Here is a 27215-nt window from a genome sequence, read left to right as displayed (position 1 = left end):
TCACAGGACATCCACTTCTAAAGCCTCAACAATGCACGCAGCAGCAGGACGGTCTTTAGGATCTTCATTAGTGCATACGGAGAAGAGCTCAATTACTTTCTGGTATGTTTCATCCAGTTCCTCCATATTAACAGGTGGCCTAGTTCCCAAAGCTGCATAGTATGCATCATCATCAAAGTCACTTTCATCAAAAGTTTTATCTGCTCAGGAAGGAGTTAGAAGCAATTTAAAATCACTTTAAATCATGGAAAAGTGTAGCAACTGCTCAAACTCACTGTCCTGAAATAATTCATCTTCTAATATGCGTTTCATTTTACACAGGCAGTCTCTTCACCTGTCCTGCCATGGTGTAGATTAATTTTTGTCAGGAATTTAAAGGTTAGCCACCCCAACCCCCTTACTAGGGTAGCTTTCCAATCATTTTCTCAGGCAAGAGGAGTTTTTAAGGTAATTTCTTGCTCCTCTGGATTTTCTCAGTTTATCTCCCTGTTCTCAATCTACATCTCATTTGTATGAGATTAAACCAGTGTTCTCCAGGTAAGAACACTGGAGTGGGTAGCCATTCCCTTCTTAAAGTTTAAGAAGATCCCAGAGGATCTTCCCTAGAGGGGAAGAACCCAGGTCTCCCACATTGCAGGCAGATTCTTTACCATCTGAGCTACCAGGGAAGCCCCAATTTATAAATTATTCCTTAGTTCAAACTGAGAGATTGGGATTTATGTTAAAAATAAGTAGTTATACCTTCATCATCATCATCATCATCTGGAAGATTAATGTGTGGAATAGATAAAGTCATCATTTCCCACAGAGTAAGACCAAAGGCAAATATGTCTGCCTTGTCAGTAATAATACCGTCCTCCTCCAGAGCTTCCTTAGGTTTCCAAGGCTCAGTGCCAATGTAACAGGCCTCAGGGTCAGTCACTGAAACAAAATACAGGCAAACTGATCAAAAGGGCAAGCACCAGAAACCACTAAGAAAGGCATACAACCCAAAGAAAAATGGGCAAGTTATTTAACAGTTTAAAGGTTAATAAATATAGCCAGTAAACATGAAAATACATTCAACCTCGTAAAAAGAGGTTTTCTCTATCAGACTGTTAAATATTCAAAAACCTAGTCAGTAGGCAAGGGTGTAGAGAAACAATTCTCTTAGAAAGGGGCATAGACGTAGACTGTGGATGTCTGGAGTACAGACTTGAGCCAGATTGCCTCACCCGGTTTCAAAGACCTGTGCAAACTCTGTGACCCTGAACAGATCACCTAATCTCTTTGCCTCCATTTCTTCCTTTTTCAAACTAAACTGTCTTTCAGCTGAGAGACAACCACTTCCCTGCATCTAGGATTGCCAGATCAGGGAAGAGGGGACAGGTGGAATTACACAGAGGCTCTTAAAGCTTCTCTGCCCAGGAATGACACAGGTCCACTCGTGTTTCCACTTAAATGTTAGAGGCAACACCTCAAATTTCATGAGAAGGCCAGCTTTCTAGCTGAAACTGGGATTAGACTGAATCATTAGATCAATCTGGGAAGAATTAACATCTTAACAGTATTGTCAATACATAATCATGATCTCTCACTCACTTAACATCTTAATGCTCTCAGTGAAGTTTTATGGTGTTCAATAAAAAGGTCAGACTTTTGGTTCGACTTATTCTTCAATTATTTTATGCTTTTTGGTGTAGCACCCTCCCACCTCCTCTCATTTATCCCTAGGGGATACATTCCTGGATCCCCAGTGGATGCCTGAAACTAAGGACAGTACCAAACCATATATATATACACAGTATTTATATAAATATATATATATTTATATAGTGTATGTATATATATACACTATTTTTTCCTATATGTGCACATCTTTAATAAACTTTATAAATTAGGCACTATAAGAGTAACAACAAAGATAACATAATAAGATAGAACAATTACAATATACTGTCATAAAAGTTATGAGAATGTAGTCACTCTCAAAATTATCTTACTATGCAAATGTGTGCCTTCTTCTTAACCATGCACTTACCACACACTGTGGCCATAACTTTTAAGGTTTGAGGTGTAACAGCAAAAATAGTATGAATATTTTCCTACTTCAAAATTTCAGATAGAAGTTGCAGTAGATCTCCGCAAACTCAGCATCCGTTTTTTTTTTCTTTCCTTATTAAGTCTAGAGCTTTCACTTTTTCACTTAAAGGAAGCACTTTATGGCTTTTCTTTGGCACATCTGAATTGCCAGCATCACTATACACTTTGGCAACATTATTAAGGGTTACCTGAACTTAAGCACTGCCATATCAGCAACAGTCATCTGATAACCAAGGTTGGCTGCTGAGGGACCTTCTATCTAGATTAGGAATCTTTAAAGGGTAAGGACCGTGTCCTTTTTTGCTGTATATCATTACTAGCACAGTGCCTGACTATACATAGTATTGAAAATATTTGGTAAATAATCAACCCAGAAATTACTATCATTAACATATGGACTTTTCATGAGGAAAAGATTGAAGGCAAAAGGACAAGGGGGCAGCAGGGGATGAGATGGATAGACAGCACCACCAACTGAATGGACATGAATTTGAGCAAACTCCAGGAGATACTGAAGGACAGAGGAGCCTGGTGTGCTGCGGTCCATGGGGTAGCAGAGTCAGACACGGCTTACTGACTGAACAGCAGCAGCAGAATATCCTTGTAGCTTATTTATTTCATACATAGTAGTGTATATCTCTTAGTTCCCTGTCCTTTTCTTGTTACTTCCCTCTCCCCACCAGTAATCACGTTTGTTCTCCATATCTTTTTTGTGATAGTCACTTGTTCATTTTTTAGATTTCATAAGTGTGTGCTCAGTTGCTCAGTCCTGTCAACTCTGTGACCCCATGGACTGTAGCCCGCCAATCTACAGGCAAGAATACTGGAATGGGTTGCCATTTCCTTCTTGAGGGGATCTTCCCAACCCAAGGGACTGAACTTGTGTCTCCTGTGTCTCCTGCATTGGCAGGCGGATTCTTTACAAGTGAGTCACCGGGGAAGAGTCCACATATAAGTGATATCATACTTTGTTAAGAAAGCCAAATCAAAATTTTAATATAACTTTTTATTTATTGACAGTAAATGCCACCATATTTACCTTCAAGGAAGCACAAACAGACAGCTCATGGCTGGACAGGACTGACGCTGCCTGGCAGTGAAAATCTAAGGTGTTCGCATTTTTACTGAGATTGTTGCTGTTTTTAGTACGCTTTGTTTTCAAGGTTGCATGGGTTTTGATTCTTCTGTTACAACTCTTCTGTAAGCCTAGTCCTAGCTTTTGACTTTTGCAGAAATTAATGTAACAGATTAATGTAAACGATACCCATACTGCCCAATTATTTTTTTGGAATGTGTTCTTGGGAATGGAATTACAGGACTGAAGGGCATAAACATTTTTAAGGGTTGTTTTTCAGAGAAAATACATATATCTAAAGTGCCCTCTGAAAAAGCTACACACTGTGGTATTTACTATTGCTATTCCTCACCATCTACGTACACAGAAGGACTACCTTCTAGACACATAGAAGGACCACACTTTCTGGCCTGTCATGTTTTTGGGTAAAGCCATTTGACTAGTTCGGGGCAGTGACTTGTGAAAGAAGTGACTTGTGTCATTTCTGAACTGGAGCATTTAATTGTCAGGGCAAGACTTTCTAGGGTGGCACTGTACAACAGAACTTTGGTGATGATAAAAATGTTATTTATCTCAGTATGGTAGTCACTAACCACACATAGCTACTGAGCACTTGAAATGTGGCTAAGGTGGCTGAGAGAATGAATTTAAAGAATTTTTAATATATTAATTAATTTAAATAGCCATACATAGCTAGTGGCTACTGTAGTAGACAGGCTTCCTGGTACCTCAGTAGTAAAGAATCTGCCTGCAATGCAGGAGATGTGGGTTCAATTCCTGGTTCAGGAAGACCCCCTGGAGAAGGAAATGGTAACCCACTCCAGTATTCTCACCTGGGAAATCCCATGGAGATAGGAGCCTGGCAGGCTACTGTCCATAGGGTCACAATGAGTTGGACATGACTGAGACTAAACCACCACCAAAAAAACTAGTGGACAGTGCGGCTCTAGAGCTTTTCTACCTTCCACACAACAATGGACACAATGATGGCAGTATTCCATACAAGAGACATCCTAGCATGTTAGGGCCTAACGTGAGAATGACATGGAATGGAACACAAGCCTAGTGGACATGCAGCTTGAAAAATAAGCCTTGCTTGTTTTAAGGTACTGAGGTTTTTGAGGGTTTATGTTACCATAGCAAAACTGATCTTAACCTGAATGATAAATTACAACTTCTGTTTAGTTCATGAGAGTATGTTAACCTATACTCTTGCTCATACTAGAATGGGGAAATTTTTCAATGACTTTTTTAGTAGTCATGACTTCTTTTAAAAGGTGGTTTCTACCTCTCGTGTCCTTCTTAAGCCCAACATTAAGGAAATCTTTACCAACAATTTTTTCTACTACTTTTTAAAAAATCTTCAGTCTACAGAGATTAGAGTGTGAGAACAGAAAACAACTTTCTCTAAAATAAACAGATACCATCATTTACTAATTCAACTACCTCTTTTCCACTAATACAAAAATGTCACCTTTATCATATAACAAATTTCATATATCTAGGAACTATCTTTTGACTCATGTTGAAATTTTCTGTCTAGTTTGGCATTAGTGTCACTGCTTTAATTACTACAGTTTCATAATACTTAACATCTCGTCAAGAAAATTCCTACTCAACACTTTTTCACAGAATTTTCCTAGCTGTGTTTGAACATGTATCCTCAAGGATAATCTCTATATTCTCTTTGACAGGTTCTAAAATAACATAGATCATACTGGGATATTTCAACATTTTTAAATCTTTAATTCATTTCTGCTTTTTTCTTTCATGGTTTCATTTTTTTTTCTAATTTCAGCTGAAAACTCAATTTCATAAAGGTTAAATAATGACAGTGTTTTCCTTTGAGTACTTTTGGACGATATCAAATAGGTTTTGATTTGCTCTTACATTCTTTTTCCTGTGGTCATGTATGGATGTGAGAATTGGACTGTGAAGAAGGCTGAGCGCCGAAGAATTGATGCTTTTGAACTGTGGTGTTGGAGAAGACTCTTGAGAGCCCCTTAGACTGCAAGGAGATCCAACCAATCCATTCTGAAGGAGATCAACCCTGGGATTTCTTTGGAAGGAATGATACTAAAGCTGAAACTCCAGTACTTTGGCCACCTAATGCGAAGAGTTGACTCACTGGAAAAGACTCTGATGCTGGGAGAGATTGGGGGCAGGAGGAGAAGGGGACGACCCAGGTTGAGATGGCTGGATGGCATCACGGACTCGACGTACGTGAGTCTGAGTGAACTCCGGGAGATGGTGATGGACAGGGAGGCCTGGCGTGCTGCGATTCATGGGGTCGCAAAGAGTTGGACATGACTGAGCGACTGAACTGAACTGAACTTACATTCTTATTATTCTCTAAATAGTGTGTAACTGGAATTTCACTACTTCTCAGCTAAGAACCATTTACAAATATTTTAAATTCCTGAAAAAACTGAGTTTTTATTTCCAACTGTACATGAATTTCTATATTTATAGCTCTGAAGATACACCCCTACCTTATATTTATATAAACAGGCAAATTTAAATGTTATTTATTAAATAATATATTGAAAGCAGTGGTTTTCTTTGAGGCTTCTGGATTTTGGCTCTGTTCCTCATCAAGAATATATCTTAAATTCCCTACAGTTTCTCCAGCAAGTGGTTCTAGGAAAGTTGTACAGCCCTACGTAAATCAATGAAGTTAGAACACACCCCCTCACCATCCACAAAACTCAAAATGCATTAAAGACTTAACACCAAGAGACACCATAAAACTCTTAGACGAGATCATAGGCAAAACATTCTCTGACATAAATCACCAATGTTTTCTTAGGTCAGTCTCCCGAAGTGATAAAAATAAAAACAAAAATAAACAAATGGGACCTAATCAAACTTACAAGCTTTTGCACAGCAAAAATCATAAGCAAAATGAAAAGACAACCCACAGACTGGAAGAAAATATTTGCAAACAATGAAACTCACAAGGGATTAATTTCCAAAACACACACACAGCTCATACAACTCAACAACAACAAAAACCCAACAGAAAAATGGGAAGAAGACCTAAACAGACCGACATTTCTCCAAATAAAAAGTACAAATGGCCAACAGGCACGTGGAAAGGTGATCGACATCACTATTAGAGAAATGAAAATCCAAGCTACGGCGAGGTACCACCTTCACACGGGTCAGGGTGGCCATTATTAAAATGCCTACAAATAACAGATGCTAGAGAGGACGTGGAAAAAAGGGAACCCTCCTACACTGTTGGTGGGAATGTAAGATGGTACAGTCACTGTGGAAAACAGTTATCGGGGTTTCTCAGGAAAACTAAAACTATGATCCAGTAATCCCAGTCCTGGGCATATATCCAGACCAAAACAGAATTCAAAGAGACACATGCCCCACCATGCTCACAGCAGCACTGTTCACCGTAGCCATGCTACGGAAATAACCTAAATGACCACTGACAGACGAATGGATAAGAAGACATGGTACATATATGCGATGGAATACCACTCAGTCATAAAACAAAGAAATAATGCCATCTGTAGCAACATGGACGCAACTAGAGATTATCATGCTAAGGGAAGTAAGAGAAAAAGACAAATACCATATGATATCACTTACATGTGGAATCTAAAGTATGAGACAAAGGTACCTACCCATGAACAGAATCATTGGTACAGAAGACACAGCAGTGGTTGCCAAGGGGGAGCGGGTTGGGGAAGGGATGGAGTGGGCATTGGGGTGAGCAAACGTAAAATTTCATATATAGAATGGATAAACAACAAGGTCCTATTGTACAGCAAAGAACTGTATTCAATACCCTAAGATAAATCATAATAGAAAATAATATTTTAAAAAAGAATGTAGTAAAAAAAAAAGAAGAAGAAGAAAGAAAGAACATATCTTAAACTCCCTGCAAAGAGAATGGTTAGTATTCACAATAAAGAGAAGAATGAGGTAGGGTGGGCAAGGGGCAGAAGACTGGCCTTAGTTAGTAATCCTCTTTCCTACTCCCACTCCACTTTCTTCTACCAGTTTCCTAAATCTTGTCATTATACTGATGCTAAACGAATTTCTTTATAAAACCTTATAAAAATTTTATTTTCTATTCCCAGATCTTTTACCACGTCTCCACATTTTTTCAATTAAAATTATCCTAGTGGGAAACCAATAATTTATATTGTGTATGTGGCAAGGGAAGGAGCTGGAGGCTGAGTAGAACAGAGACAGAAAAGGGATATTTTTTATTACACACTTTTTATTAATAGTTTTTGACTTTTGAAGAATGTGAACTTGTTATTTTTAAATATGTAATTAATAGAAACTTAAAAACTGTACAGAAACCATTTTAAAAATTAGAATTCTGCTTACCAGTCATATTTTCATCCAATGGAAGAGAGACTCCTACATCACAGATTTTAATTGTTTCAAAATCACCTTTAATAACAACATTTGAAGACTTTATATCTCCATGGAGCAGTTTCTTATCTTGGTGCAGATACTAAAATAGTGAAAATTTTTAAATATCTGAGCAAAAATACAAACTAATAAAAAAGTATATAACTTTCAAACAAAAAGAACAACCTGAACTCCTATCATTTCAGACTGTTTGATGCTAGAGAAGGAACCATCCCATGCTCTCTCTTAGTCTACCATATGGACCAGAAACCTGAAAGATTCTTTGGAAACTGACGTCTACTTACAGATAAGCCAACTTTTAATTTTCCAACCAACCTAACATACTTATACATCGAAGATGATACTGCAGATTTCAAAATATACTACAATTTTATAAAACAATTATTTTAGAAATAATTTTGTAACCTTCATAATGACACAGTTATCTCAAACAAATTGTTGAGATAATGCTACACATACTTCACAAGGAAAAGAGGAAGCAGTAATGTAATCTAAGGCTTTATTTTAACCCTTTCTTAGAAATGAGAAGTGATAATATTCATCCATAATCAAAAACACCTCACAAAAGTTATTTTTTCATTCATCAGCATTTAAGCATCTACACTCTATGACCTGGGCCTGCAAAAGATGCAGAAATAATTCTTGGTATTGAACTTGGAACACTTACTGTGCTTATTTAAATATTGTTAACCATAAATTGAATATGCTCAAATATATTTATAATGTAATTTATTAATTCCATTATACATATACAATTAAAATAATTAAGTGATTCAAATTATTAGCTTTTCCAACCTATTTAAAATAGGTTTTTCTATAAAATATTAAAATATATTTAAAATACATATATATATTTAGAAATAGTGCCTTTTTCCAGTTTTACATTTCATGAATCAACTTTATTTGAACTCAACATGCAATTCTTGACATCACTGCATTACATAATGTGTTTTTCTGAGTCATCCAACAATTTTCTGGAGCCATGATTACTTAAGTTATTCAAGATATGGAATTTTTATTTCTAACAGTATGTCTAATTCAAAGATATAATAATTTATTTGTATAACCCTGAGAGGATTTCTTTCATTTGACCTATAGATATATATTCACAATGTCTAATAACACCCCACAAAGAAATCTTTGAAAGGCTTGTTTACAGCAACAGAGGGCTAGAATACACCCCCAGGAATAATGACTAAACAACAGTCCAATTAACTAAATCTAACATGCAATCTTTATAAGCAAAACTTCCTGACTTGGATTATTTCAGGCCATGTGGACGTGTGAAGGCCTCTAACAATACTTTGTTGATCAAAACAGTACACTCTTCAATATGAAAGATTCTATAAAGATTTAAGGCAACTCACTCTCTCGGAAAAAACAATTTTCACCTTGTAACTAGGTATATTAGTATCTGTTCATCAGTAGATGGATAGATAAAGAAAATGTGGGACACACACACACACACACACACACACACACACACACGCAATGGAGTATTACTCAGCCATTAAAAAGAATGAAACAACGTCATTTCCAACAACATGGATGGATTTAGTCATACTAAGCCAGAAAGACAAATACCATATGATATCACTTACATGTGGAATAAGTATTTCGTTTTTTAGGTTCCACAAAACTCATGCAAAACATAATAGCATAGTTACCTTTAACCCTCTCGCCATGTTCAAAGCAACTTTTAAAATTATGGCTGCTGGAAAAGGATCTCGGCTATCTTTATTTCGTTCTTCTATTAAGTCATTCAGAGACTTTTCACCTCCATACTCCATAGCAAGACACAGACTGCCATCGCTAGCTTTAGTGAAAGCACGGTAACCTTAAAGAAAACATGTCATTTTCTTACTGGAGTAGGGAAGAACAAAAGTATTTAATTCTTTTACAACAATGTGACTGAAAACAGATCTAGATCAACACTGTCAAATACAAAATGAAACAGCTAATGCTTACAAAACTTATTTAGATCTAATTTTAAATGCCTTCAGTGTTGGCCAACAATATCACAAACTGAAATGTTTTTAACACTCTATGCCTTCCTAAATATAATGGTTTCACCAGACTTCAGTTCAGTTCAATTCAGTTCAGTCGCTCAGTCGTGTCCGACTCTTTGCGACCCCATGAATCACAGCACACCAGGCCTCCCTGTCCATCACCATCTCCTGGATTTCACTCAGACTCACGTACATCGAGTCCGTGATGCCATCCAGCCATCTCATCCTGGGTAGTCCCCTTCTCCTCCTGCCCCCAATCCCTCCAATTAAAAACAAAAAAAGGAAATTACATAAATGAGGATTTTACATTCCTGAATTCTCCATGGTACCAATACCATGACAGTATCTATTCCCATGAAGTTTTTAAATATATACTTCAGTTCAGTTCAGTTGCTTAGTTGTGTCCAATTCTTTGTGACCCCATAAAGCCAGGCTCCCTGTCAATCACTACTCAAACTCATCATGTCCATTGAGTTGGTGATGCTATCTGACCATCTCATCCTCTGTTATCTCCTTCTCCTCCCACCTTCAATCTTCCCAGCATCAGGGTCTTTTCAAATGAGTCAGTTCTTCACATCAGGTAGCCAAAGTACTGGAGTTTCAGCTTCAACATCAGTCCTTCCAATGAATATTCAGGACTGATCTCCATTAGGATGGACTGGTTGGATCTCCTTGGAGTCCAAGGGACTCTCAAGAGTCTTCTCCAATACCACAGTTCAAAAGCATCAATTCCTTAGCACTCAGCTTTCTTTATGGTCCAACTCTCACATACATGACTACTGGAAAAACCCTAACTTTGACTAGATGGACCTTTGTTGGCAAAGTAATGCCTCTGCTTTTTAATATGCTGTCTAGGTTGGTCGTAACTTTTCTTCCAAGGAGCAGGAGTCTTTTAATTTCATGGCTTCAGTCACCATCTGCAGTGATTTTGGAGCCCCAAAAATAAGTCTGTCATGTTTCCCCATCTATTTGCCATGAAGTGATAGGACTGGATGCCACGATCTTAGTTTTCTGAATGTTGAGCTTTAAGCCAATTTTTTCACTCTCCTCTTTCACTTTCATCAAGAGGCTCTTTAGTTCTTCTTCGCTTCCTGCCATAAGGGTGGTATCACCTGCATATCTGAGGTTATTGATATTTCTCCCAGCAATCTTGATTCTAGCTTGTGCTTCATCCAGCCCAGCATTTCTCATGATGTACTCTGCATATAAGTTAAATAAGCAGGGTGACAATATACAGCCTTGACGCATTCCTTTCCCAACGTGGAACCAGTCTGTTGTTCCATGTCCAGTTCTAACTGTTGCTTCCTGACCTGCATACAGATTTCTCAGGAGGTAGGTCAGGTGGTCTGGTATTCCCATCTCTTCAAGAATTTTCCACAATTTGTTGTGATCTACACAGTCAAAGGCTTTGGCATAGTCAATAAAGCAGAAATAGATGTTTTTCCGGAATTCTCTTGCTTTTTCGATGATCCAACAGATGTTGGCAATTTGATCTCTGGTTTCTCAGCCTTTTCTAAATCCAGTTTAAACATCTGGAAGTTCATGGTTCACATACTGTAGAAGCCTGGCTTGTAGAATTTTGAGCATCACTTTGCTAGCATGTGAGATGAGTGCAATTGTGCAGTAGTTTGAGCATTCTTTGGCATTTCCTTTCTTTGGGATTGGAATGAAAACTGACCTTTCCAGTCCTGTGGCCAATGCTGAGTTTTCCAAATTTGTTGCATCTAAAAATACTATTTTTTTTTTTTTTCTGGCCAAGCCACGTGGCTTATAGGATCTTAGGTCCCTTACCAGGAATCAAACCCATGCCCCCCAGCAGTTGAAGCACAGAGTCCTAATCACTGGATCACCAGGGAAGTCCCACTAATTTTTATTTCAGAATGTTCACATTAATTGGATTCTTGACAAACTCCATCACACCTTTCTTCACTTTTTATTAGCGAAAACAGTTAAGATATTATGTAAACCATTTCGGATAAACAAGATACTATACCAGATACTGTTATTAAGTAATATGTGAACTTACCTATAATGTTTGGATGATTGAGGCTTTTCAAAATCTTAGCTTCATCAGTTAGTCTCTTTTGATACATACTCTGATAATCACCATTACACCTAGGATTAATCTTTTTCACAGCCCAAGGAGAATGAGACAAACCTCTTGGAGATCTTAAAAAATAAGTAACCAAAAACGTACAGAAAGATTAATAACTATAATACAGTTCAAATGACTAATAAGAACTTCCACATTTTGAAAAAGACTTGATAGCATTTTAGTTTTTTTTTTTTAAATTTTCAAGTATTTTAGACTATCAACATTTCTGTTATACATCCTTTTTAACTGTGTACATACAGCTGATAAATTTACTGATTACAAGAGAAGTCTGATATCTTTGGAAGGGAAGGGTTGAAAAGAGAAAACTAGAAGGAAAAAGACGAAATATTATAGATTTTAAACTTCAAAATCTCTATAGTATTTTCTAATTTTTTCACTCAATCATGTCAAACTATCAACTACTTAAAAAGCATTTAACTATATGTACCAGATATAAATTACAGAATGTTAAAGCAATAAACATTAATGTCTAAGAAACAATTTAAAGAAGAGATGTACAAAATACATTTGGCTCATGCGTAATCATGCAAATAACAGACTGTTATTTACTAACAAATATTATGCCTCTAATGGACAAACCAATTCATCTTATACACTTCTCACCATATACATGTGTTTAGGGAGAAAATAATAAACATACTAATAGGAAAAACAATGTAAATTGTCTATTTTCTAGGAAGATGCAGCTGTTGAAGAACATTTAAGGTATACCTGTTTTGAGGCCTAAATAAACAAACAGGTAACATGAAGTCAGGGAAAGGTTTGTTCAGCCCATAAGGCAGGCATTTATGAGTATGGCCAATTACAAAACCAAAGTGTAGGCAGCATTTGGGCACAAAAGCCAAATAGCCTCAAAAGTTAAAGATTGCAAAGTTCAGCCATAAGAACATAAAACGAGATGGAACCAAGAATCTGTTTAGCTCTCTACTACCTCATGAGCACAGCTCTGTGACTGCAGAACCTTTTTTTAACATCAGAAAACATGTATTCAAAGGATCACTAGATTTCTCAGTTCATATACATCTATCATGCCTAAGTTTACTTAAACTATTCTTAAACCTCCAGTTTTAGATAACAATAGCATTTGGGAATAACCTCTTTCATGTTCATTTAATATAAAAATTTATTTTTCAAGTTTCAAGGGGTACCCCATAGCTCTTGATTATTTATAATTCAGTGAGCCAGTCCATCTTCACCTTTTCCATATATCCTAACCTACCTACATCCTATCCTAACCTATAGGTTACAGAATGAGAAGGATATTATTATGAAATCTGAATAAAATGTTGCCAAGGTAAAAGATGGTTCACAGAAAATGCTAATACAACAGTCAAATTTCTGTTGAGACTGCACAAGGAAAAAAACAAAAGGAGACACAAACAATACTGCCAACAAAAATGGGGACATAAACACCAGAGATTTTTAAAACTTTTAAGCCAATAAAAAGGTAAAATGGACAAATTCTTTAAAAAAAGTTAAGAAAACTGATGAAAGAAGAAACATAATCAAGAGTTTAAAAATCTTCCCACAAGAAATACAAAACACAGATAATTTTAGAGTTGAGTTTACTAAACTGTAAAGAAACATATCATTCTATTTCATACAAACCATTCCAGGGAACAGAATGAAAAGGGACTATGAGTCTAGTATAACTTTAATTAAAAACAACAAAAATCATACAGGACAACAGAAAAAGAAAAATCACAAGCCAATTTCACTTACAGATGCAAAAATTCTGAACAATAGCAAAATTATTCTATCAGGTTATTAAAAAATAATAATACATCACAACTATGTTGGGTTTAATCCAGCAATGCAAATTTAACAGTAAATAATATATACTCTGAATTAAAATGAATATATACATATAAATTTGATCCCTCTCAGGTACCACTGAAATAAAAACTTCAGTTTGAAGACTGAAGACTGACTTTGAAAGGGAAAAAGCAGAAGGTATTTAGCCTGAGGTAGACTGACACAGTTGAGAACCTGTGGTCTATGTAGGGACAGAGTAATTCATGTGCCTGAAGTGCTCAGTGAGTTTTCACATGTGAACATACATGTGTTATCAACATCCAGGTTCAAGATATACATGTCTAGCATCCCCACAAGATATGGGATGCCATCTTAAAAAGGAAAACTTGAGAGGTGGTTCTAAGATGGTGGAGGAATAGGACGGGGAGACCACTTTCTCTCCCACAAATTCATCAAAAGAACGTTAGAACGCTGAGCAAATTCCACAAAACAACTTCTGAATGCTGGCAGAGGACATCAGGCATCCAGAAAGGCAGCCCACTGTCTTCGAAAGGAGGCAGGACAAAATATAAAAGATAAAAAGAGAGACAAAAGAGGTAGGGACGGAGATCTGTCCCGGGAAGGGAGTCTTAAAAATGAGAGAAGTTTCCAAACACCAGGAAACACTCTCACCAGCGGGTCTGTGGTGAGTCTTGGAATCTCAGAGGGCAACATAACCGGGAAGAAAAGTAAATAAATAAATAAAACCCACAGATTACGTGCACAATGGCAACTCCCAGTGGAGAAGCAGCCCAGATGTTCACATCCATCACTAGTAAGCGGGGACTGGACAGGGAGGCACAGGCTGCATTGCTTAGGGTAAGGACAGGGCCTGAATGCCTTAGGGCAATCTGAGGGAGCTAACGGGAGACAGCAACCCAGACTGTGGCCAGAGAGAGGTTGAGGTGGGGGTACTATCCCGCAAAAAGCCCTAACCTAAGACACGGTCAGGCCCACTCACAGAACAAAGGACTGAGCAGAGCTAGGCGGCTACGGGCCGGCCCATCCGCCACCGGAGACAGGCAGGTGAGGGCAGCCACAGCAGGAAGGGGGCAATCACGGCCCCAGAGGGGCATCCTCTACCAAACTGCAAGCAGGCTTTGTTGCTAACCAAGACTTCCTGGGATTCTGGATGGTTGACGTCTGCTGAGAGAGTCACAGCCAGAGATCAGCTCCCCAGAAGAAACACATGGCACACCTAAGAAGGCGCGACCGTTGTACACCCAGAAAATCGAGCGGCTGGGATGCAGGGGGCGATAAGACACACCCCCCACCTGGGGGTGACTGCGCTCACCAAGCACCTGGTCACCTGAGCTGCTCGGACCTGGGAAGGGCACAAAACACAGGCCCAAACAAGTCTGCGCCTTTGTGGAGTACCCGAGAACCTGAACCTGAGCGGCTTAGACCTGGGAGGTGCAGGCAACCCAGGGCAAGCCTCAGACAGTTCCAGCAGAGCAACCTGAGAAGTGCAGACCAGCGAGCGCTCCCCACACACGCCCCTGATATTGCTTTGCAGTGTTCCTCCCTCCCCACAGCACGACTGAACTAGTGAGCCTAAAAAAGTGACCACCATCGCCCCCTTGTGTCAGGGTGGAAATTAGACACAGAAGAGACCAGCAAACAGAAGAAGCTAAAATAAAGAGGGAACCACTTTGGAAGCAACAGATGGAGAAGTCTTGAGGCTACTGTAAGACTAAGACTGAAAACGAGAGGCAGGAGGCTTAAGTTCAAAACCTGAGAACACCAGAGAACTCCTGACTCCAGGGAACATTAATCGATAAGAGCTCATCAAACGCCTCCATACCTACACTGAAACAAGTACCACCCAAGAGCCAACAAGCTCCAGAGCAAGACATACCACGCAAATTCTCCAGCAACACAGGAACATAGCCCTGAGCTTCAATATATAGGCTGCCCAAAGTCACACCAAACCCACAGACATCTCAAAACTCATTACTGGACACTTCTTTGCACTCCAGAGAGAAGAAATCCAGCTCCACCCACCAGAACACTGACACAAGCTTCCCTAACCAGGAAACCTTGACAAGCCACCCATCCAACCCCACCCACAGCAAGGAAACTCCACAATAAAGATGAACCACAAACTGCCAGAATACACAAAGCCACCCCAAACACAGCAATATAAACAAGATGAAGAGACAGAGGAATACCCAGCAGGTAAAGGGACAGGATAAATGTCCACCAAACCAAACAAAAGAGGAAGAGATAGGGAATCTACCTGATAAAGAATTCCAAATAATGATAGTGAAAATGATCTAAAATCTTGAAAACAAAATGGAGTTACAGATAAATAGCCTGGTGACAAGGATTGAGAAGATGCAAGAAATGTTTAACAAGGACCTAGAAGAAATAAAAGTCAATATATAATGAATAATGCAATAAATGAGATCAAAAACACTCTGGAGGGAACCGACAGTAGAATAACAGAAGATAGGATACGTGAGGTAGAAGATAGCATGGTAGAAATAAATGAATCAGAGAGGAAAAAAGAATTAAAAGAAATGAGGACAACCTCAGAGACCTCTGGGACAATGTTAAATACCCCAACATTCAAATCGTGGAGTCCCAGAAGAAGAAGACAAAAAGAAAGACCATGAGAAAATATTTGAGGAGATAATAGTTGAAAACATCCCTAAAATGGGGGAAAAAAAAGTCACCCAAGTCCAAGAAACCCAGAGAGTCCCAAAGAAGATAAACACAAGTCAAAACACCCCATGACACATATTAATCAAATTAACAAAGATCAAACACAAAGAACAAATATTAAAAGCATCAAGGGAAAAACAACAAACAACACACAAGAGGACTCCCATAAGGAAAACAGCTGATCTTTCAACAGAATCTCTTTATGACAGAAGGGAAGGCAGGACATACTTAAAGTGATTAAAGAGAAAAACCTACAACCCAGATTACTGTACCCAGCAAGGATCTCATTCAAATATGAAGGAGAAATCAAAAGCTTTACAGACAAGCAAAAGCTGAGAGAATTCAGCACCACCAAACCAGCTCTCCAACAAATGCTAAAGGATCTTCTCTAGACAGGAAACACAGAAAGGGTGTATAAACTTGAACTCAAAACAACAAAGTAAATGGCAACGGGATCATACTTATCAATAATTACCTTAAATGTAAATAGGTTGAATGCCCCAACCAAAAGATAACGACTGGCTGAATGGATACAAAAACAAGACCCCTATATATGCTGTCTACAAGAGATCACCTCACAGCAAGGGACACATACAGACTGAAAGTGAAGGGCTGGAAAAAGATATTCCATGCAAATAGAGACCAAAAGAAAGCAGGAGTAGAAACACTCATATCAGATAAAATAGACTTTAAAACAAAGGCTGTGAAAAGAGACAAAGGAGGACACTGCATAATGATCAAAGGATCAATCCAAGAAGATATAATAATTAGAAATATATATGCACCCAACATAGGAGCACTGCAATATGTAAGGCAAATGCTAACAAGTATGAAAGAGGAAATTAACAATAACACAATAATAGTGGGAGACTTTAACCCACTCACACCTATGGACAGATCAACTAAATGGAAAATTTACAAGGAAACACAAACTTTAAATGATACAATAGACCAGTTAGACCTAACTGATATCTATAGAACATTTCACCCCAAAACAATGAATTTCACCTTTTTCTCAGGTGCACATGGAACTTTCTCCAGGATAGATCACATCCTGGGCCATAAATCTAGCCTTGGTAAATTCAAAAAAATTGAAATTATTCCAAGCATCTTTTCTGACCACAATGCAGTAAGATTAGACCTCAATTACAGGAGAAAAACCTTTAAAAATTCCAACATATGGAGGCTGAACAACACGCTGCTGAATAACCAACAACTCACAGAAGAAATCAAAAAAGAAATCAAAATATGCATATAAATGAATGAAAATGAAAACACAACAACCCAAAACCTGTGGGACACTGTAAAAGCAGTGCTAAGGGGAAGGTCCATAGCCATACAGGCTTACCTCAAGAAACAAGATAAAAGTCAAATAAATAACCTAACTCTACACCTAAAGCAACTAGAAAAGGAAGACATGAAGAACCCCAGGGTTAGCAGAAGGAAAGAAATCTTAAAAATTAGGGCAGAAATAAATGCAAAAGAAACAAAAGAGACCATAGCAAAAATCAACAAAGCCAAAAGCTGGTTCTTTGAAAGGATAAATAAAATTGACAAACCATTAGCCAGACTCATCAAGAAACAAAGGGAGAAAAATCAAATCAACAAAATTAGAAATGAAAATGCAGAGATCACAACAGACAACACAGAAATACAAAGGGTCATAAGAGACTACTATCAGCAACTATATGCCAATAAAATGAACAATTTGGAAGAAATGGACAAATTCTTAGAAAAGTACAACTTTCCAAAACTGAACCAGGAAGAAATAGAAAATCTTAACAGACCCATCACAAGCACGGAAATTGAAACTGTAATCAGAAATCTTCCAGCAAACAAAAGCCCAGGTCCAGATGGCTTCACAGCTGAATTCTACCAAAAATTTAGAGAAGAGCTAACACCTATCCTACTCAAACTCTTCCAGAAAATTGCAGAGGAAGGTAAACTTCCAAACTCATTCTATGAGGCCACCATCACCCTAATACCAAAACCAGACAAAGATGCCACAAAAAAAAGAAAACTACAGGCCAATATCACTGATCAACATAGATGCAAAAATCCTTAACAAAATTCTAGCAATCAGAATCCAACAACACATTAAAAAGATCATACACCATGATTAAGTGGGCTTTATCCCAGGGATGCAAGGATTCTTCAGTATCTGCAAATCAATCAATGTAATACATCACATTAACAAATTGAAAAATAAAAGCCATATGATTATCTCAATAGATGCAGAGAAAGCCTTTGACAAAATTCAACATCCATTTATGATAAAAAAAACTCTCCAGAAAGCAGGAATAGAAGGAACATACCTCAACATAATAAAAGCTATATATGACAAACCCACAGCAAACATTATCCTCAATGGTGAAAAATTGAAAGCATTTCCCCTAAAGTCAGGAACAAGACAAGGGTGCCCACTTTCACCACTACTATTCAACATAGTTTTGGAAGTTTTGGCCACAGCAATCAGAGCAGAAAAAGAAATAAAAGGAATCCAAATTGGAAAAGAAGAGGTAAAACTCTCACTGTTTGCAGATGACATGATCCTCTACATAGAAAACCCTAAAGACTCCACCGAAAATTACTAGAGCTAATCAATGAATATAGTAAAGTTGCAAGATATAAAATCAACACACAGAAATCCCTTGCATTCCTATACACTAATAATGAGAAAATAGACAGAGAAATTAAGGAAACAATTCCATTCACCATTGCAACAAAAAGAATAAAATACTTAGGAAACTATCTACCTAAAGAAACAAAAGACCTATATATAGAAAACTATAAAACACTAGTGAAAGAACTCAAAGAGGACACAAATAGATGGAGAAATATACCACGTTTATGGATTGAAATAATCAATATAGTGAAAATGAGTATACTACCTAAACCAATCTATAGATTCATTGCAATCCCTATCTAGCTACCAATGGTATTTTTCACAGAGCTAGAACAAATAATTTCACAATTTGTATGGAGATACAAAAAACCTCAAATAGCCAAAACAATCTTGACAAAGACTAGAACTGGAGGAATCAACCTGCTTGACTTCAGGCTCTACTACAAAGCTAAAGTCATCAAGAGAGTATGGTACTGGCACAAAGACAGAAATATAGATCAACGGAACAAAATAGAGCACCCAAAGATAAATTCATGCACCTATGGACACCTTATCTTTGACAAAGGAGGCAAGAATATACAATGGAGAGAAGACAATCTCTTTAACAAGTGATGCTAGGAAAACTGATCAACCACTTGTGAAAGAATGAAACTAGAACACTTTCTCAGAGAAGGCAATGGCAACCCACTCCAGTACTCTTGCCTGGCAAATCCCATGGATGGAGGAGCCTGGTAGGCTGCAGTCCATGGGGTTGCTAAGAATCGCACACAACTGAGCGACTTCACTTTTCACTTTCATGCACTGGAGAAGGAAATGGCAACCCATTCTGGTGTTCTTGCCTGGAGAATCCCAGGGACAGGGGAGCCTGGTGGGCTGCCGTCTCTGGGGTCACACAGAGTCAGACACAACTGAAGCGACTTAGCAGCAGCAGCAGCAGCAGCAGCAGTAGCACACTTTTTTTCTAACACCATACACAAAAATAAACTCAAAAATAGATTAAAGATCTAAGCATAAGAGCAGAAACTATAAAATTTCTACAGGAAAACACAGGCAAAATACTCTCAGCAGGATCCTCTATGACCCACCTCTCAGAATATTGGAAATAAAAGCAAAAATAAACAAGTGAGACCTAATTAAAATTAAAAGCTTTTGCACAACAAAGGAAACTATAAGCAAGGTGAAAAGACAGCCTTCAGAATGGGAGAAAATAATAGCAAATAAAGCAACTGACAAAGAATTAATCTCAAAAATATACAAGCAACTCCTGCAGCTCAATTCCAGAAAAATAAACGACCCAATCAAACAATGGGCCAAAGAACTAAACAGACATTTCTCCAAAGAAGACATACAGATGGCTAACAAACACATGAAAAGATGCTCAACATCACTCATTATCAGAGAAATACAAATCAAAACCACAATGAAGTACCATTTCATGCCAGTCAGAATGGCTGCTATCCAAAAGTCTGTGGAGAAAAGGGAACCCTCTTACACTGTGGGTGGGAATGCAAACTAGTACAGCCACTATGGAGAACAGTGTGGAGATTCCTTAAAAAACTGGAAAGAGAACTGCCATACGACCCAGCAATCCCACTGCTGGGCATACACACTGAGGAAACCAGAACTGAAAGAGACACGTGTAACCCAATGTTCATCGCAGCACTGTTTATAATAGCCAGGACATGGAAGCAACCTAGATGTCCATCAGCAGATGAATGAACAAGAAAGCTGTGGTACATATACACAATGGAATATTACTCAGCCATTAAAAAGAATATATGTGAATCAGTTCTAATGAGGTGGATGAAACTGGAGCCTATTATACAAAGTGAAGTAAGCCAGAAAGAAAAACACCAATACAGAAAACTAATGTATTTATATATGGAATTTAGAAAAATTGTAACAATAACCCTATATGCGAGACAGCAAAAGAGACACAGACGTATAGAACAGTCTTTTGGACTCTGTGGGAGAGGGCGAGAGTGGGATGATTTAGGAGAATGGCATTGAAACATGTATATTATCATATGTGAAATGGATCACCAGTCCAGGTTCAATGCATGAGACAGGGTGCTCAGGGCTGGTGCACTGGGATAACCCTAAGGGATGGGATGGGGAAGGAGGTGGGAAGGGGGTTCAGGATGGGGAACACGTGTACACCCATGGCAGATTCATGTCATTGTATAGCAAAACCACAATATTGTAAAGTAATTAGCCTCCAATTAAAATAAATATATATTTTTTTTAAAAAGGAAAACTTTCAGATAAAAAACAAGATAGACAAAAATGAAAAACTAAATAGAAGTATCAGAAAATGAAGGTGGGAAAATTTCCCAGAAAATATTAATAGAACAAAAAGAGAACATAGAAAAACAGACCAAAAATAACATAAAATAAAGGTAGATCAAAGATTGGGCCAGTAAATCCCACATCCAAATAACAGGAGTTCCAAGACAGAGAACAGAAAAAAAGGGGTGAAAATGATCAACAAAGTAATTTTAAAAAATAACCTCTCAAAAATTTAATAGGAATTTTCAGGCTCCAAGAGGCCCATACCCATGCATGTTACTGTGAAATTCAGGACAGTGGTGACAAACAAAAGACCATATAAGGTTACAAGACAGCAGGAGGAGGAGATAACATAGAACAGAAACATAAAGATTCAGCAGTCAGAGGGCCTTCAGAATTCTCAACAGCAGCAATTGAACAATGTTCTCAAAATTCTGGGGAGAACATACTTCTGAATGAGAATTCTAACCCAGAAAAACAAAAAAGGCCACTCAAGTACAAGCATAAAATGAAAACATTTTTAGAAAAGTAAATTTTCAAAAATGTATCTTCTGTGCATCTTTTCATGGGGCACTAACAAATGTCTTCAACCAGAATGAGAGGTAAACCAAGAAATACTAAGACATGAAACAAGAAAAATAGAGGATCCAATTCACCAGAGAGGCAAAGGAAATCTCTAGGCTACTAAAGGAAACTCCCAGGCTAACAGAGCCACATCGAGGACTGGGAGGGTCAGGCGGGAACTGCTATTTCCAATGAAGTTTTCTAATTAAGTCACATACAGTATAACTTTAACACACACTTCACATTCTAAAAAAAAGCTTAAGGAAGAAAAAATGATACTAGCCACGAAATTGTGATAAGTTTTTTCTTTCAAAATAACTTAAGAGTTTTAGACATTAAAAAATGGAAGTTCACAAAACTAACAGTGGACAAACACACAATAGGGGGTGTTTAAGCTGCAAAGACACTTCAAGAAGACCCACTTATATATAACCGCTATACGAGTCTAGATTCACCAGCTTTTTATTTGAGGAAGTATTTCTATTTGGAAACAACGTAAACCTAGAAAAGCTAATGATATGCTGCCCTGGACTAATCAGGCTAATTCCTAGGGAGCACTAAACAGTACATAATTGTTTGCCACTTAATAAACATGAAACTAGGTATGAATAAAAGAAACAACTTTGTAATAATGTGTTTGTTGCCACATGTAATATATAAGCATCTATTCTAGTATTCCATTTTTCTGTTAATACAACTTTCCTACTTTAGAATCAGGTATTCGCCCTTCTCACTTAATGATGACATAAATAAAATAAAAATATTTACTTCTTTAGAAGAGAATATCCTGAGAAGGCAACTCTCCAGATAGAAGGGATTAATAGTCACTGATATCTCCCAACACTGGTATCCTCTTTGAAGTTTTCTTATTGAGAATCCTGTGTTATTATCACACAGGAATCCCTTTCCTCTGTCTTCTTCCCCTCCTACACAAGCCAAGGAAAAATTACAAATTACCTCTCCTTTAACAACCCATTAAGAGGAAGCTAGGAGAAAGATGTACCAGGTAGAGCTCTGGCAAAAATATGAACATACCCCAGATCTAAATATTTGCATTTTCACATTCCTTTTTGTCTCCAAGTACAGTGGAACTACGGTTCCATGTAAAAATGTTCACGTGAAATCTTATACTCACCTTTGCATAAGATAGACATTTACCCCAGTACCAAAGCCAAGCTTCTGCATAAACGGAGAGGCAGGAATATTTATACATGGAGTTAAACATAATGCTAAATGTCAGAAAGAGAAATAAAAGATAAAATTAGTATTTGAAAAGACCTCCACAGATGCATCCTAACGTTCTCAATAAACCATTGTTAAGAGAATTAACTGGCAAAGTCTTGCAGAGCAATTTGACACTATGTGTCCTAACTTTCGATGGATACCTTTGAACAAGTCTACTTTTGGAGCTCTATTCTACAGTAACACTTAAACAGGGGTCAGCAAAACAGCCTGTTTTTATATGACCCGTAAGCTAAGAATTGATTTTTACATTTTAAAAGGGTTGTTAAAATAGATAAAGAAGGTCTCTTGAATACTTAGACTTCATGACTCTCTTCCAACATGGCCCAAGACAACTCTCCAGACAACACCATGGCAACAAAGTATGGACAGAAGCTATACCAAATTCACAGATCAACTGAAAACCCTCATCAACACTTTTAACCAAAAACCTTATCCAGATTATGCTACCAAATGAAGACTTGCCCTTAATAACACTGAAGAGCCTAGAACCCAGATTTGGTTTCAGAATCAAAGAGCTAGAACTGATTCCAGAAAAGATCAGAAACTGGGATGACTTAGAATCAAGCCAACACCAAGATCACCCTTAAGAGCAGATTCAAAGTAGAAAAGACAGACAGTGTCATATCAGCTACACTCCTCTCAATTACACACCCTCTTCAAGGCACTTGTGCATAACTCTAACTCTTACATGGAATTGATTCCAGAGAGCAACTTGCTTAAGAAGCCAGGGTTACTGAGTCAAGAATTCAAATCTGGTTTCAAAACAGAAGAACTAGATTCCATGTCCAGGAAAGAAAAGAACCCGAGGAGGCCTCAGAACAAAGACAATTAGGGACAGGATCCTGGAGATGAGAGAATTCAAGGTATAGAAACTACACAGAATGGCAGCAGTCTCACCAGTGACTGTCTTATTTCTCTGGAGCCAGAACAGGGAAAACAGAGACAGATTCAGTGTACTTGATAACATTAGTCTGGACTCCAAACCTCTAACTCTTCCTGGAACATACCCTTCTAAACACACCTTCAGCTTCTCCAGGAGCTGAGCCTTCTGGAGATAGTAAACAAGACTTCAGGTGACAGAGACACATACAAAGCATCACAGAGAAAATAAATTTATTAATATCATTTTTCAGCAATCACAGTAATGACTAATTTAGGCAAAAATCAAGGAAAGAAGAAAGGAAGGGAGGGAGGAAGGCAAGGAAGAAAGAAGAAAGGAAGAAGACTATGCCAAAAGGGTTCCTATATGACCCACAAAGCCTAAACCATTTACTATCTGCCATTTACAAAAAGTTTGCTAGTGCCTGCACTACGGCATGCAGCCAAAGATACCATATACACACGTGAACGTATGCGTGCAAATAGTGGGGTCTGGTTTTAGAGCTACAAAAAAAAAAAGAGAGAGAGATAAAAGCCTAAGTAATCATCATTAGAGCCATAATTACAGCACATCTATATTACAGAGTAGTATCAGGTTATTAAAAGAGATGAGATAGAGTAGTCCTACTTTTGCTCATGAACAATTAACTGCTCTTGGATTGCCCTTTGGCCATTAACAACTAGAAAATCTGACAAAATATAAAGGCTTTCACATACTTCACAATAGACAGGGCAGGACTATAAACTCTGAGAGGAGAGAAACTAATGACATGAGTCCTATCACTGCCCTAACTTACTGCTTAGAGACACTTTCCAGGCTGCAGCACAAAGAAACGAAGCCCAAAGCTCTTGTCAAATTGAAGTGACAAATTACCCTCTGTCTATTGAATGGCCTTGGAAAATACCCTTCCCATATATAGAGGGGGAAAGATAAAGTATTTCCTTTGAGGTTCAAGTTAAATTGCTTCTTCACCAGGGAGAACCTACAAATCTGCTAGAATGTCAATAAAATTAGATCACAGATGACCAAACTCTGACCTATAAAAGAAGTCTTATTTCTTAAGATCAACATTATAAAGATGACTTATATTAAAACTGTTCTTGTGTGATAGATAACAATAAAAGGATTTAACTGTAATACTATGAAGACATTTCTGATATTAGTAACAATGAAGAAAGGTTTTATAGATTACCAGATTTCCTTTTTTCAGATAATCTGCTTGGTGTCTTGAAATTATTGGTTTCTTCCATTGTAATAATCGCTTAAGGTCCTATGATAAAAATGAATAGAAAGGTACACTGCAGTTATAAAGAATACATCTTTCATTCATGAAGAAAAAATTCCTATAATACTATCACTTATTTACAAAAAATTTGAGAACTGAAAAAGACCATGACAAATATTTAGTCCAATTGTATTTACAATGAGAAAACGGAAACCCAGAGAGGGCGAAAGATAAAGTAAAATTAAAGATAAGTAAAATCACATACCCAAGGTCATGCTATTAATGATTGTGGATTTTTGTTTTATTTAAAAAATAATATATGCACTTGGTCAAAAAAAAAAAAATCACCTAGTACCCCCCCACACTTCCCAGAAGTAGTTATTAACAGATCTTTTATATGCTTTTAAGAGCTTGGCTTTGTAAGCAGTATTATTCATAATAGCCAAAAAAAGGAAACAGAAATAGCTATCAGATGATGAATGGATAAAGAAAAGATGGCATATACTACACACAATAAAATATTATTCGACCGAGTATATATTTCACATAGGGAATATTATTTAGTCATTAAAAGGAATGAAGTACTCAGGTATACTACAACATGAAAGAATCTTGAAAAGCTTATGCCAAGTGAAAGAAATCAGACACGAGAGGCCACTTATATGATTGTTTTTCCACACAATATCCAGAAGAGGCAAATCCATGGACAAAATAAATGAGTAGTTGCTGCGGGCTGAAGGGAAGAGAGAATGTGGAGTGACTGCTAGTGGGTGTATGCCACCTTTTTTGGGGTGATAAAAATGTTCTAAAATTAGGTAGTGGTTTAATATATTCAACTCTATTCCAAAAACCACTTAACACTTTCAAAAGAGTGAATTTCATGATATGTTGATTACACCTCAATAAACAGTTTTAAATTATCTATGAAAATACAATGTACGTACTGTATACGCAAGCAAGTTAATACAGGCTTTTTTTTTTCTTCTGTAACATATTTCCTTAAAAATCTTTTTTATTAAAAAAAATTACTAGTCTTTTGAAAAAAGGTTTGGTTTTGTATTAGATTTACTGTAAAGCAAACTGTTACTACCTGTCTGTAAGCTCATTTGAATTGTCCATAAAAAACTGAGACGAAGAGAGAACATTTGCTTAAATGCTGCATAGAGCCACTTAATATCCCTTAAAAAACAGCACCTGGGCGTCCCATGTGGCATGAGTGGTAAAGTATTTGCTTGCCAATACAGGAGGTTCGATCCCTGGGTCGGGAAGATCCCCTGGAGGAGAAAACGGCAACCCACTCTAGTATTCTTGCCTAAAGAATCCCATGGACAAAGGAGCCTGGCGGGTTCCTACGGCGCTTTCATAAAAAGTATAGACTGTCAAGCTCTGATTTGAGAAAAGAGCGATTTCTTTCTTCGAATCCCCACCGTACCCCGTAAGTCTGATGCGCACGCGGGTCGCCAAGATGCTTCCTAAGATAATTCTCAGTTTAATGCATATTCATCTTCCTCCTTCCTTCCAGGCCCCAAGTTGTCAAAAAAGTAAAGAGGCCGCGGCCCGGCCCACTCGCGGCAGGACCCCTAAAAGCTCTCCCCTTACCAGAGCCACGAGGTAGGACGACGAGACGTCCAGGGAAAAGCTGTCTTGAAAACTGGTCCCGAGTGGCCCCCAACGCTCCGCGGCCCCCTGGGGTGAGGGGTGGGGTCCGACCTGCCAACACACGGACTCGGCAACCGTTGTTCCTACGGGCACCCGCCGGGCTTTCAAAACCACGCACGCACCGCCCCTACGTCGATCGCGAACTACGGCGAGGCGCAAAGGACACACCAAGCCGGATTCGCCGTTCCTGTTCTTTTCAGGCCTCCCACTCTGTTTATAGATCCCACCTTACTACCCAGTGCTGCTGCTGCTAAATCACTTCAGTCGTGTCCGGCTCTGTGCGACCCCATACACGGCAGCCCGCCAGGCTCCTCTGTCCCTGGAATTCTCCAGGCAAGAATACTGGAGTGGGTTGCCATTTCCTTCTCCCTTACTACCCAATAGGGATGCTTTGAAGCCAAATAAAAGGTAGAGAAGCGCAGCAAAGGACGAACTGACTTTTGCAGGCACTGTCAGCCCTTCAGAGGGACAACTCCAGTTAAAAAGAAAATATATGCCTGTATTTAGACTGAAATCCTTTCCCAATTACGATGGCTGTGCCCAGAATGTGTGATGGCTGTTTTGTCTTTTTTACTACAAA

The 27215-nt window shown here is 38.1% G+C and overlaps 1 protein-coding gene across 1 annotated transcript; it reads right to left on the bottom strand.

Moving 5' to 3' along the window:
• PBK (PDZ binding kinase) lies at nt 1-26682 on the bottom strand. The gene is made up of 8 exons (XM_052645253.1): nt 26576-26682; nt 24944-25021; nt 22762-22855; nt 11597-11739; nt 9229-9398; nt 7514-7643; nt 742-921; nt 1-200 (listed from the first exon to the last, which is right to left on the bottom strand). The coding sequence occupies exons 2-8, from the start codon at nt 24999-25001 to the stop codon at nt 1-3; spliced, it is 975 nt and encodes a 324-aa protein (XP_052501213.1). The 5' UTR covers nt 25002-25021; nt 26576-26682.
• Between the last annotated feature and the right edge of the window lie 533 nt (nt 26683-27215).

This window comes from Budorcas taxicolor, chromosome 8, assembly GCF_023091745.1.
Source record: "Budorcas taxicolor isolate Tak-1 chromosome 8, Takin1.1, whole genome shotgun sequence".
NCBI classification, from domain to species: Eukaryota; Metazoa; Chordata; class Mammalia; order Artiodactyla; family Bovidae; genus Budorcas; species Budorcas taxicolor.
The sequence above is the reverse complement of the archived record's forward strand: the minus strand, read 5'-3'. Positions and strand labels throughout refer to the sequence as shown.